We start from the raw sequence: 13,390 nt of genomic DNA on the forward strand, positions 1-13,390 counted from the left end.
TATATATATATATATGTATATATTATATATATATATATATAATAATCCTGGAAGCACAATCTTAACCAGTTTATTTATCTAGCATTCCACCCTCCCCTTCTCTTTTTGAACCTGTATTTTAAGGAAATACCTAAATGCAAATGGTGGTTATGAGGGTTATGATTATAATGGCTGTTACTGAATTAGTGGTAGAAGTGTTGGTCACTTTTACTGGCATTTCTATATGCTAGTAAGACTGAAGTCGCCTGGCCTTAGTAAGTTTGGCTTTTTATAATATATTGGCACTAGAAGATGGATATTTAAGGTTAGAAGATATTCGTCGCGTTTGTTGTTTGGGTTCAGGTGCATATGGGTAACTACGGTTGCTCTTAGTTTGTACAAAACAGAACATCTGAAATAACGTCACCCAAGATCAATCTAATAACGCGTTTCCCCGTTAGCTAGTTTGGTGAGCTGTGTGGTGACATTCTGTGTGGAGGTGGGTGCTGCATTTTCGTGCAACCAGATGCTGTGCAGGACGCACTTGGTGGAAGAAATGCAGTGACCGATAGAAGTGATTCCAGTGGTGCGTTCGCGCGCAGCGCAATCCTACTTGTGAGTGACAGCGAGCAGGGATTTAAAGCTAAGGGATACTCACGCGCCACGCAGAAGTGGATGGTCAGTCGGGTTGTGCATAAAGGTTGTATTTTCTGTACCTGTCCGCTGTCTCTTTGGACCGGCACACAGTAAGCGTTCAAAAATGAACCAGACTGCCTCCGTTTCCCATCAAGTGAAATGCCAATCCACCAAGGCAATCAAGGTAAGATTTTTTTGTTTCTTTTCGGCTTTAGATCGTGCCTTTATCCTGAGTCTTACCGCGGTTTTGTGTGTTTGAAAAGCCACCACGTCCTGAAATAATTGCCAATACAGTAGAACAGTTAGCCTATTTTCTTCAGAAAAGTTTATTATCAAAATCAAAACTTTAAAGCTGAGGCGTGATGTGTAGGTTATTTTTTTGTACTCTTTGCGCAGTCATTGTCAACAAATGTACATGTCGCTGCCTTGGTTTATGTCATTTTAACAAGTTTTGTTTTTACGTCTAAAAATGATTACATATTTTCCCCCACATTTAAATAAAATGCCGCATAAGCAGTGCGCTTGGAACACGCACCTTATGTACACACGGACGTCCTTTCGTGCATGGATCATGCATTATTTCCATCTTGCTGATGTTTTTTAGGTCTTTGTAAAATGTCAGGTCTTTTATGCACGTTCCTAAATACACCAAATAAAATAGCAGAAGTGAAGCTTTTTACATGCTCAGCACGTAGCCTGGAGTGTGTAAAATTATATAAATCAACTTGCGATGATACTGTTCGTACTTTAACACAGTCAAATGTTATATTCGGAGAAAACAACGAATGGGAACTTTTTTTAAATGAGCTAGAGATGTTGCTGTGCTATAGTCCAATTTATGACATCGCTGGTATGGTTGTCATGGAGGTATTGGTCTGAACTGTTACTGTTAAGCATAAGGTGACATACAGTGAGGTAACGAATACTTTTGAGCTAGCTGGGCGTGCGTTGAGAGTCCATGTAAAACAAATAGATAACGAACTGCTTTAATATGTTATTTATTTATTATTATTATTATTATTATTATTATTATTATTAATAATAATACGTTTAATACGATGCGCTAAGTGTAAGTTCGCGTGACTTCGTCGTTTTATTTTCCTCCGCCGCATTTCCGCTTTATGCCTGAAAATCTTGTCTGTGTGTATGGGTATCAATGGGCATGCTGCATTGTACTTTATGTAGGAGAAATCATTGCTTTAGAGTGCACCCTGTATGCTAAAGAAACCGTAACACAGAATTGAACATTTCTTGGCACTGCAGTTGTACTTCGTGCTGCAATTCACGAAGGTGGATCATTTTCCCCGACTCGCCTCGCCTCGCCTCGCGCGTTACATCGAGTCGTTCCTTTGACAGCACTGTATCATCAATACCCAAACTGTAGCCTACAGTCGTGCTAGTGGTTCAGAAGCGAAAGTGCATTGTTGCATGTAGTATATATTGAGGAGGTGATTTTTGCTTGTGTTGGTATGTACCTATATTTTTCTCAGCGAATCAGCAGTACTATTGATTTTGGCCGGCAATATTCATTTATTTATTTATTTATGCATGTACATAGAATATCTTTTTTGAAACCTCTTAGAGGGATGGACTCCTTCTAGACCAGGTTGACTATTTAAAATCTGGCCTGGTACTGTGCAATAGGTCCTACTAATGTCTGACTAAATGCTTTCTCTGGATTTCATTTTTTAAAATTTATTAAATCAATCTCACATGCCTTTTACTGTAACAGCACACCTTGTTGAGAGATCATGCTGACGATGTATCTAGCAGGGGGCAAACAGACGTGCAGCCCCATCTTAAAGAGACAGGAGGCACTGTGTTTCACATGCTAGCACGATCCCGCTACGAAGCCCTTGTTTGATACCTCTTTAGAGACGCTTTATGTGTGTCATGTCAAACTGACTGATTAAGTATGTGGCAGACCCATTATTTTCATTGACGGTTTGATATGCGTCACAATCCTATCTCTGCCCATACCTCTCTACTCCTTTGGCGCCAGGAGGCATTTGCACACTCCACGAGGAATCAATTTATCCACACGTTTGCATTTCCCACTGCTGACACCGGCAACGTATCGCAAACATGATTTATTAAGTCCAACGTGGAGCTAACTCCACTCTCTCCTCCCAGCGCCAAGACAAATTGGACAAGTTTCCATTAACACTTCAGAGCATGGAAGGGTGTCACTTAGCAAAAATCACCACGTTTAGGTTCCTGCGGCTGAGAGGCGGTCTGTTTCTGACTCTTCATATGTCTGTGCATTACAGATGCTTGTGAAGATTTAGCCAAAAATGATGGAATTGTACAAACAACGGACATCTGTAAATTATAAAAAAATAAGAGCCTGCAGTGGGCAGTCATTTGGCTATTAAGGCGTTTAATTATCTGAAGTGCATCACTGTCCAACGGTTTTCTGAAGCCAAATTCCCAGAGGTATTTTCTGAGCTTTTAGTAATGATTGCATGGACAGCCCCCTCTTCATCAGAGCATCTTTATTGAAAGGTCAATGCTATTGGCTGTTTCACATTAAAGAAGGTTTGTTTGGTATCCATCCCTGCAACTCTCGACAGGGCCTGGATGTTTTCCAGCCTAGATATCTGGTTCTCTAAATTTTTTACTTGAAATATTGTGTATGGTTTATGCCACTGTGCTATATACAAGGGGCGGTGTAGTGCTGTGGTTGAGGCACTGGCTTTGCCACCAGAGGGTCGAGTGTTCAAATCACAGGCAGGGGTGCTGCTGTACATTAAAATTGATTGAATGAATTTCTTCAGAATCTGGAATTTTAAAGCAGTAAAGCATGGATGGAATTTACCGTTGTATTTTTTGGCCCATCCTGTTGATGATTTTGAAGAGACTTGCAAGTGCATTTTCTCTTTTTCACTCTGCAGTCCCCCAGTTGAGCTGCGCAGCCATTGTTGTCCAGAGCACAAGACATGCGCAGCTGGTGCAGGGTCCCACAAGCACCTGATGGATGAGAGGAGTCAGTCTTGTCTGGCTGTAGTAATGGCACTGGTGCAGTTAGGCTTTGATTCTGGTCCTCGGGGCTCCCTGGCGCATTGAGAGCGAGTGCCTTTGCTGAAACTGTCACTCACAAGGCCCAACCACCTTTAAGTTTGAACCTTGCTGTCTGAAAAACAATGAGGCTTGCAGCATAGCACAGCTGTTAAGGAGCTAGTTGTGCAACTCCGAGGTTGTATGTTTGATTCTCTGGTTGGAGCACTCATGTTGTGCAAGGAACTTAAATGGAACTGCTTCAGTAAATATTCCGCTGTTTAAATGTATGTAAAGGAATGCAAGGTGTGTGATTTGCTCTGGATAAGCTCATCTGCTAAATGCCTAAAATGTGAAAAGAAAGCTTGTATTTGTACCCGACCATGCATTTACTCTCTTGATTGGTTTTACTGTACATTTGTTTGAACTGACAACACATGTATATTAAACTTTTAAAAAAGTATATAAAATTTATGAGTGATATGTTGAATCTAGAAAGTTGGAAGATATAGAAATAAATCTTTTTTTTTTTTTTTTTGCAAGTGCTGCCACTCACTTGTAATTGTTTGATTGGGCTGGTAACCAGAATGTTTCAGTTTTAATTTCCAGGAAAGTTCATTGCTGTTTTATCCTAAAATGAGGGACCTGCTTGAATTTCTTCAGTAAATATCAGAGTCAACCATCTGTCAGAGCCTCTTAATATATTCCATGCTGGTGACTGATGTTTCGAAATTTGAGAGCACCGATTTAATTCGCAGACATTGTGGCTGAGCACGCCTTCTTGATATCTATTTTAGAGAGCTGGGACCTGGAAACCATGTTTGTACAGTATTTTGGTGAGGTTAATGCCAGACTGCCTTGCTCTCTAACGGAAGATAATCCTCTGCATCTAACCCTCTGTTTGTTTTAAGTCTAAAGCACCTGTGAACATCCTATCCAACTGATTAAATACATTTTTTTCCACACTGTCTGATTGCGCCGCAATGCTAAATAGAAAATCCCTGTCGTATGCTGTGGAGACTGAGAGTCCCACTCTGGTGTGACACTCTCTTGTGTTCTTCAGCCCTCCCACTCTGAGCAGGAGAGGCAGAAACTCGTCCCCTTACACAGTTATTGCTTGAGGAACACGGCCGATAGCCACGGTGACACTCCGGTTTCAGTCTCTATATTACTGACACCGGGAGATAAGAGCAGGACGGTGTCCGTCGGCAGAAGCCGCACTCTGTCAGAATGATCTACCAGTTTATTGTCCCCTTTCCACTTTTAACGCTGAGGCATCCCTTATCTCTGCAGTCAATATGGCGTTTTACAGCACTGCAAGAGTCACATTGCCGGAGAATCTATTGCTCCGCTCCGCCGCTGCTCTGGCGATTATGACTGTTTTAACATGCCGGAGATGTTCTGTTGTGGAGAATACTCATTTAATGGGCATGTCGTAATGCTGAGGACAGAGGCAACGTGTGGCTGTGAGCAGTTGTGGGAAAGCCAAGCCTGAGACTGCTCTTACTGCAGGGTTGGGGAAAGTGTGGTATGAATTGCTGATTAAGTTGATGACAGTGTAGTGGTCATGGACTCAGTTATACAATGCGAGATTTTAAAATAGAAAATACAGGAAAACATCGGGGGGGCATGGTGATATTGTGCGTATCTTTTAATGCCTGTTTGTGTACACGGGTTTATGCCTGTTTGTGTGTGTGTGTGTGTGTGTGTGCGGGTGTGTGCGTGCACGCACGTGAGGCTATTTAAACATGCAGCTTCCTGATGCCCTTTTTTCTCCTGCTCACTTGACAGCTCTGACTTCAGAGGTGAGTAAGTACAGCTGGCTCCTCTCCAGCTCTCAGACACTTTGATTATTAATAATTCCTGCTCCAGCGAACTTCAGACAGTGGCAAAAGACATAAACAGCACATAATGGTGGCACTCCTTGCTGTGGGCTTTTGTATTGCAGACGTTTCATTTTGATATTCCAATCACTCGACCTTTAAAGGACAGACTCTGCGGTACGAGAGGCAATCATCCTAATTTAACACTCTGAACACCACAATCAAGTGACCGAAACCAAAAAAAATCACTGATTAAAGAGTGCAGTCAGGAACATATTGTGATTATTATCCTGCTATTACATTCTTATTACTAGTACTGCCAGTACAGACAGAGAAAAAGAGGGAGATTGTAACTGTTCAAATCTGATTGTTCTTTTTTCTGAATCTAATTGCCACATTCTTTCATATTTAAAATCACAGTGATTATTCTAAGGTGAGATTTAGTGCAGTGTTTTAAAAAAATATATAATTTCATTTTAGCAACCAGAAAACTTATTTTTGAGTTGGTAGGGAAAACAGTTTCAATTATTTTAGTCCCTTTCTTGTTAAAGTTCCATTTCATCTCAAAAACGTATTTGATGTGGAATAGGAGAAATTCCTGCATCTTATAAAAACTGAACTGAAGCCTAGAAAGACTTTCACACCCAGAGGAGGTTTTTCAGAAAAATCGTGATTGGTGGTCTGATTTTTTAATCTCGTATGTAGCTATACCCAATTAATGAGAAGATTTTAAGAATACTAAAAGGAGTGGCATGTGTGAGCAATCCGAATAAGCCATTTCAAACAAGCACTTCCTGCACGGGTATTTAATTTGTGGTTGCCACCTTTTTAATTTTTTATTTACTTCACCGTAATTTGCTTTCCTTTGTTGGGTAATAAAAGATTGCTTTGCATCCACAGTACAGCGTGGCGGCGATGGAGAGAGCCACCGCTCCCCGGCATAGGCCTGTTTTCAGTATGTAGCCTGACCTCCTAAATGGCTGAACTGGTTGTGTTTTGTGGGTGGGGGTGGGGGGAGGGCAGAGAGGCCTTCATTTTTGCCTCATCCACTCTGGTTGCGCATGAACGACATCGGCGTGTAAAATGATCATCGCGGCGAATGCGATATTAACCCACATTTCCACCCAGGCAACGGTGCGCCATGTCCCCCTGCTCCCCTTGCGGAATATCAAGCGGAGGTGGAATCACGCGAAAGCCACCCGCTGCTCTCAGCCGCTAACTTCCCCCTCCTCCCCCTCATCCCTGTGAGCGTTCGCGGGTTCAAACCCAGAGCAGCTGCCAGATGAGCTCTCTCTGTTACGACCGACTCAAAAATCCCTGTGGTTAATTTAATCGATATGAATATATTATGAAATAGCTTAGCTGCTTTCCAGACAAACATTTAAAAGAATAGACATTCTGGAAGCTATGTATCTTGGTGTGTATATGTATTGGTGTTTTAGTTTTAAAAAAAACAAAACAAACAAAAAAACAGGGTTTGTCATAATTTAAATCCACTGTAGAAGTACTTTGCATCTTTGTGTACTGATTTATTGTGTCCAGCATGTCGTCTACTGAAGACATGAATAAGCACATACCCGAGCATGTGAGTGGAGTTTTTGTTTTTGTAATTACTCTGGTCCATGCTTTAAATGGACCAGAGTAACATGGTTTACATGGACTTCATCCCTGCACTCCAATAGAGATCAAATGTTATCTGCTAGTGCTGAATTAACAGTGGACATTTTACTGCGTAGCTATGTCTGTTTGCTGGAGACACACGATAAGACAGTGGATCTGCGGTAGAACATTCACTGTGCTATGGAGCGAGAGAGAAAACTGGTGCTTTGACTTAAAGCTCATTCGCTCTGTGCTTTATGACAACCTCGCCTGCACTCTCCACGCCCACTCTGCTACATATTAAAGACATCCAAAGACTGTTTATATTTTATGCATTTTATTTAGTCCTGGTACATTCAGTACTTCAGGTAATGTATCTTGATTTATCACTGTGTAATATTTAGCAGGGGCACTGAGAGAACTGTGCATCTACCTTTTGATCAGACTGTCATTCTAAAATCTGCAAAGTGGGTTGGGGGGGTTGCACTTGTCACTCAGCACCACATGTCAAACCATATCCCTGACATGGGGCTATCACACACACACACACACGCACACAAACATTCTGCCACCCGTGACTGGATGTGCTGTGGACAGTATTGAACCCAAAAATCCACTTCCTCAACCCTGCGGTGAATGGATCCCACCGGCAGAATAAGCTGTGCTTTAAAATAAGCCCGACATGCTCCAAAAACATTACCCGGTCGCCTTGGTCCCAAGGCCCACATGCCGCCGTCTAGTATCGCTCTCTCCAGCCGGCAGGGAGCGTGGGACGACGGACGCATTTCGTTTCCATCTCAACCGCGTTGGTTGCTCGGGGTAACCGGATTTGTTAGCCTATTGCATAACACTTCCTGGGGAAAGTGCTGTCAGCTCATGTGGTGTTCCCCGGGAAAGCCAAATGGGATTAGTGACAGCTAGTTTTGTGAAACGGTCACACCGCAGTAGAACGGACAGCCGTGACACTCCCCCGGACCCGACTGCAAAATGTTGTGCTGGAACCCAGTGTTCTCCCTCTGGGTCTGTGATTGGGTCTCTCTCCCCTTCAGCACAGCCCAGGAGAGCTTGGGAAGCATGGTCTGTGTTCTGTCTTTCTTGTTTCCTTGTCTTTAAATGTCTTGTGCATTCATTTCACTTAGTTAATTTCATAAAAAAGCAGACTTACCATTTTGATATACAAGTAACTAAAAGAAGATGGCGATTGAATCATATTAGTACCTCTCTTGTTATCCTTCTACTTGTTCCTTTTAGTCTCTAAAGCTGGGTGATGGGTTCGTTCTCATCTGTTTAAGCCACATGCTCCAGTAAAATTCAGCACCATAGCAGGGCCATGCAACTGGAAAGTCATTGCAAAGATTCGATTTGATTAGTCAATAATATTATATGATGAGATTATCTTTGATAATGGACCATAGGGGCTTTTTTTGCTGGTAATTAATTTCTGAGGGAGGTGTGCTGCTTCCTTTCAAAGTTAATATTCCCATCTTGTCATAAATAAGACAGGATTTCTACAGGTCAGCTTTTGACGCTGCCCCCCCCCCCCCACTCAAGCTCTGATGCAAACTACCATGTACCTACCAATTACCAAAGGAGAGTTTGCGGGCAACAGTTCTGAGACGATAGCTGTAATTTTCATGCTGTGCACAGAATTGTGAAGACTAAGAGACTTGGACAAGATCTGTGGATTAGACCTTAAGTACTGATTTCCAACAGTGAGATAAAAATAAAGATCAGCAAACAAAATGATGAAATAAACTAAGAAGGGTAGTGGCGTAGCTTGCATAAAGTCACGTTGTGATCCAGGTGATACAATGTGGAAAACATCATGACCCTAAACAAATCGCGTACATAATATTTGATAAACCCAATGATAGCAAAAAACCCTTACAGTTTCTATTTTTTCAGAGGCTGTGGTTACATCACAGGACATGTCCTGGAAATGCGTCTGGTAGGCCTTAACAAGCCCTGACTGACAGGTCTCTGAGCCTACCAGAAAAGCTAGCTGTAACCTGCCAGCCTATTAACATAGGAGGTGGGATAGGAATGAGCTCGGTAGCCTACGATTTGTGTACTGTGGTACTATAACAGCACGACATTGTCCATCCATCCGTCCATTATCTATACCCGCTTATACTGAGCAGGTTCGCGGGGGGTGCTGGAGCCTATCCCAGCGTGCATTGGGCAAGAAGCAGGAATACACCCTGGACAGGCTGCCAATCTATTGCAGGGCACACACACCATTCATGCACATCCTCATACCTAAGGGCCTCCAATCGGCCTTCCTGCACGTCTTTGGACTACGGGAGGAAACCGGAGTACCCGGAGGAAACCCACACGGACATGGGGAGAGCATGACATTATGACAGTTAAAAATCAGGTGTTCCTTAGTGCAGATAGCATGTTGATAATCCATGTGTTGCCTGAGAGTGGGTTTAGAGTTGTACCCTTTAAGGCTTATTTCAGGCCTGTTGATCACCTCAGATAATGCATCATATTAGAACACTTAGCACCACCAAGAATAAAAAGACTGTGGCTGAGGAAGCCACGCATAAATAAACACTTTCTATCCGTCATAGTGGCAGAACCAGCATGACGAGCAGTGGTATTGGAGGGGACAGGCAATACCACAGCACTGGAGCAAAGATAATTTATCTCTGTGTTGCTCTAATGGCAACGCTTATGAGCCCATGCATTTGATTTCACAATTTTCAAAAAAACATTTCTATCACCATCCAGATGTCATTTTACATTTCTGTTCAGTCTGTTCTGATCCAGTCTCCATGGTTACATGCTAGTAGGTATTTGCTATTAACACTATTGATATTGTAAGTGACCCACGGTGTGAGCAGAAACTATTTATTGACAGACTTTCATTCCCGGTGGACACTAAGCCAGATAACAGCAGACCCATCACACCTTCGTGCAGCATCATGGGGGGAATTTGTGCCAGACTACCTGCAGAGTGGCTTGGCAGAAGCACACTTGTCATCACGTTTTAAAAAATGAAAGGGAGTATTTCTTGTTCACTTTCAGACTTGCAGAAACAAACTCAGCACGACCAATCTTTTTTTATCTCCCAACATGAAAAGGGTTTTGAGCGCTTTGTGTTGCACCTTGAAAACTGAGCAGAGGCTCAGTAAGCTCCCTCAGGTTGAGGCCCAAAGTCTCTCCTGCCCTCCATTATGGTTCAAGCCCCCCATGCACTTGCCTCTCTGACTGATTTTATGTGCAGAAACCACAACGGGCAGCTAGTTATATCTATTCTGTGGAAAAGTTCATAAGGGAATCAACTGACTGACTTAGAAGATTTCATGAATTCACTCAAGCACATTTGGCCATTTGAGTCTGTAAGTTGGATTGACCCTGAGTGCTGCTTCAGGGATAGTTGGCTGTATATACAGTACCTTATGTCTGATACACTACCAACAAGAAGAGAGTTTTCACAAGTATTCAATCATTTCCATATATCATAAAGTAGAAATCAATTGAATTTTGGCCTTTCTGCCATTATTTTTTTTTTTATAAAAGGAAATGGCTCTGCTCAGTAGTATTAAGAGCCAGCTTGTGCATCTTTTCCCTTTGCATCACTGGCATATAATTTTCAGTCTAACATCCAAAGAAACTGATAAACCACCATGGTGACTGCTCCAAACACTGCTCGACCTCATGGAGAAATATTTATATAACATTTTGATAACTGTTATTTTTTGTCAGTTGTTAACATTAGTTACTGTTTTAGGTCGAGAGTAATTTTTTTCCTGCAAGCACACTCAAGGATACAACATGCACACACACACACACACACACACACACGCATGCATGCACACACACACACACACACAATGCACAGATGGGGTAGTGCTATCAAACCTTTGAGCTTATACAGCTGTTTTATTGGTTAATGTGTAAACAAACGCAATTAGAAAAATGCTATAAATAGTACACACATGTATATCACAATATGGTACTTTAATCAGAACTAATCTTATGACATAGATGCTTAAACTTAGACAGGCTGAAATATAGCTTAATCGTGCTTGTGTAGTCAGCCCCTAAAGCCTAAAGTCACTGTAGAAGACAGGGCCGAATCATTTGTTTAGAAAGGGCGCTACCAGATTGACAATGCAGACTCTTCGCTTTCAGCAAGGTTCCAGCAGGTCATCGATTACGCATTCATGCTAAATAATAGAACAGCTCAGTGCCTACAGGCAACACGGGAGGTACAGACGAGGGTGATCACAAAAGCAAACCCTGTCAGGTTTTACATGTCAGATAACAAATCACGCTAAGGCTACAACTGGACTGCGCATAAACCTTTCGCATTTCTCCGGAGAAACACCGCCGCATGCATGCTGAACCGAATCCAGAGACGATTGCAGTAAGTATGGCTAATTAGCTCAAGCTTGCCACGTGCGAAGACATCGCGCTGCATATAAAGTGTGTTCACGTTCCTGTTAAGTACATACAGTATGTGCAAAATCACATTCCTCACACTGCCTCTTGGCAGAAGACGTCAAATATGTACAAGTCTGAAATCCTAGTCCGTGTTCCTAATGTAGGCTACATTCCCCTGCCCACTTAAGCAACAGGTCTTGTATGGTTTGTACTTTCTGTTCTGTTACAGCATTCTTGGTAACCACTCGCCCAATTTTGTCTTAGTGCTTTGGTAATTGAGCCTCGTAATAGATTTTTGGAAAGCAACCGTTTCACTTACACTTTGCATCGTCTCTTGGGGAAAGCATTCACTTATTAAATTTAGGTTCAATATACCTCCTAATATTTTACCAAGCAGAGGAATTGTGGACCAGGGGTGGGAGGAGATTGATATTTGAGATCGCTTTCACAAAGGGGGCGCCTATGGACCTGCCGTTTAAAAAAAAAAAAAATAAAAAAATTGTGGTAGCCGAAAGGGAACTTGTGCTGTCTCAGGGCAGGGGGCATATGCTTCAACATATGTTGGTGTCTATCTGTGCACGTGCTAGTCTCCAGGTATCAATGAATACTAAGGTCTAATAAAATACACCATGCCTCCTTACAATATTTATGTATATTACGTGTGTTTCTCAGTTGCTTTTGATTCATTGGCTGGTGTTACAGGGCTAATCTGAGTCATCCGTTATGGGTATGGAGGTAAAACAACACCTCTTACTGACATCTCAACCGGTGCTTTAAAGGTGTTCCTTAAATGGAATTGAAAATAAAGAGCAGGTGAAAATATTGTCTAGATTGTTGACTGAAAGGAGTAAAATCAGATTTTCTATCGCAAAATGCCTCTGGCCTGTAACACATCTTGAAATTTATTTTAAAGATAGACTTAAAGGTATGGGTACAATACTTCTTACTGGTGGACAGATTTGTCGATTATTTCATGACTGAATGTTTCTCAGCATTTCATAGAAACAGAGAAACTGCTTCACTCTTCATGCACTTTGACACCTGCTATTTGCTAAATTCTGGTATCATAAGATGGTTAAATCAATCTTTCATACCAGGGTGCTAAAGCAGTCTTTGTGGAAAACAAATAGCCAAAGAGAATGTAGCATCACCTCAACTGAGTTCTTTCTACATTCTAAGCTCCTTGAAATACATCATTTGCAAAACTGATATCAGCCACAAATACACAAATGTGTTTGTAATGGATTATCTTTCACATATTGCCTCTCGTATATTCATTATTCTGAGTTTGACAGACTAGTAAACCTTTGAAAAATCAGTGTGAACTTTTCAGCTGTCAGTCGCTGGTACACCTTAATGCTCGATGACAGCAGCCAAATATTTAAATGGGACCTTGCAGTGCTGAAAATGATAACCATGTGTACTACTACCATCAGCTGCACTGGCAACCGATTCAATATCAGACCATGGGGACATCCTTGAATGGTTCCTTAAGCAAGTGAGCCACTCAGCAGGCCCAGAAGATATGAATTTAAACAGAAGGCATGCAAATAACAAAATGATCCACACAGATATTATTGACTGACTGCGCTACTTAAATATGCGAGTGGCAGAACGGCAGTAAAGGGCACCCTTGCTGGGAATGACTGGACTGTGTTGCTTTCCCTCGCTACCCCTCAGGCTGTCAATCTGAACTCTGCCGCTACCTGTCATGTTGAAAGCCCCTTTGAAAGCCTGGAGTGGGTGGCGCACACAAACAAACGGGAGAGAGAGAAAAAAGGGCAATGTTAGAAGTTGAGGGAGGCACACTGCATCTCAAGGCTACCAGCTGACTCTGGAGAGTAGTTGTTCATCTGAGCATCCCAGAATCCTTTGCAGGCCTCTGGTTGCCTTCTTGATGAATATTTACAGAGAGATGTCTTTGATCACTCTGACAGAAGGAGCGCAGAGACGGAGTTGAG

At 42.2% G+C, this 13,390-nt stretch overlaps 1 protein-coding gene across 1 annotated transcript in view; it reads left to right on the plus strand.

The window, feature by feature from the left end:
- The first annotated feature begins 433 nt into the window (after positions 1-433).
- Positions 434-13,390, plus strand: part of LOC118214632 (inactive dipeptidyl peptidase 10-like) — a 169,166-nt gene continuing 156,209 nt past the window's right edge. The window contains exon 1 of the mRNA XM_035394750.1: positions 434-799. Coding sequence (XP_035250641.1) covers positions 740-799 — 60 coding nt within the window. The 5' untranslated portion in view covers positions 434-739. The remainder of the gene's footprint in view (positions 800-13,390) is intronic.

Source organism: Anguilla anguilla, chromosome 15 (assembly GCF_013347855.1).
Source record: "Anguilla anguilla isolate fAngAng1 chromosome 15, fAngAng1.pri, whole genome shotgun sequence".
Classification (NCBI taxonomy): domain Eukaryota; kingdom Metazoa; phylum Chordata; class Actinopteri; order Anguilliformes; family Anguillidae; genus Anguilla; species Anguilla anguilla.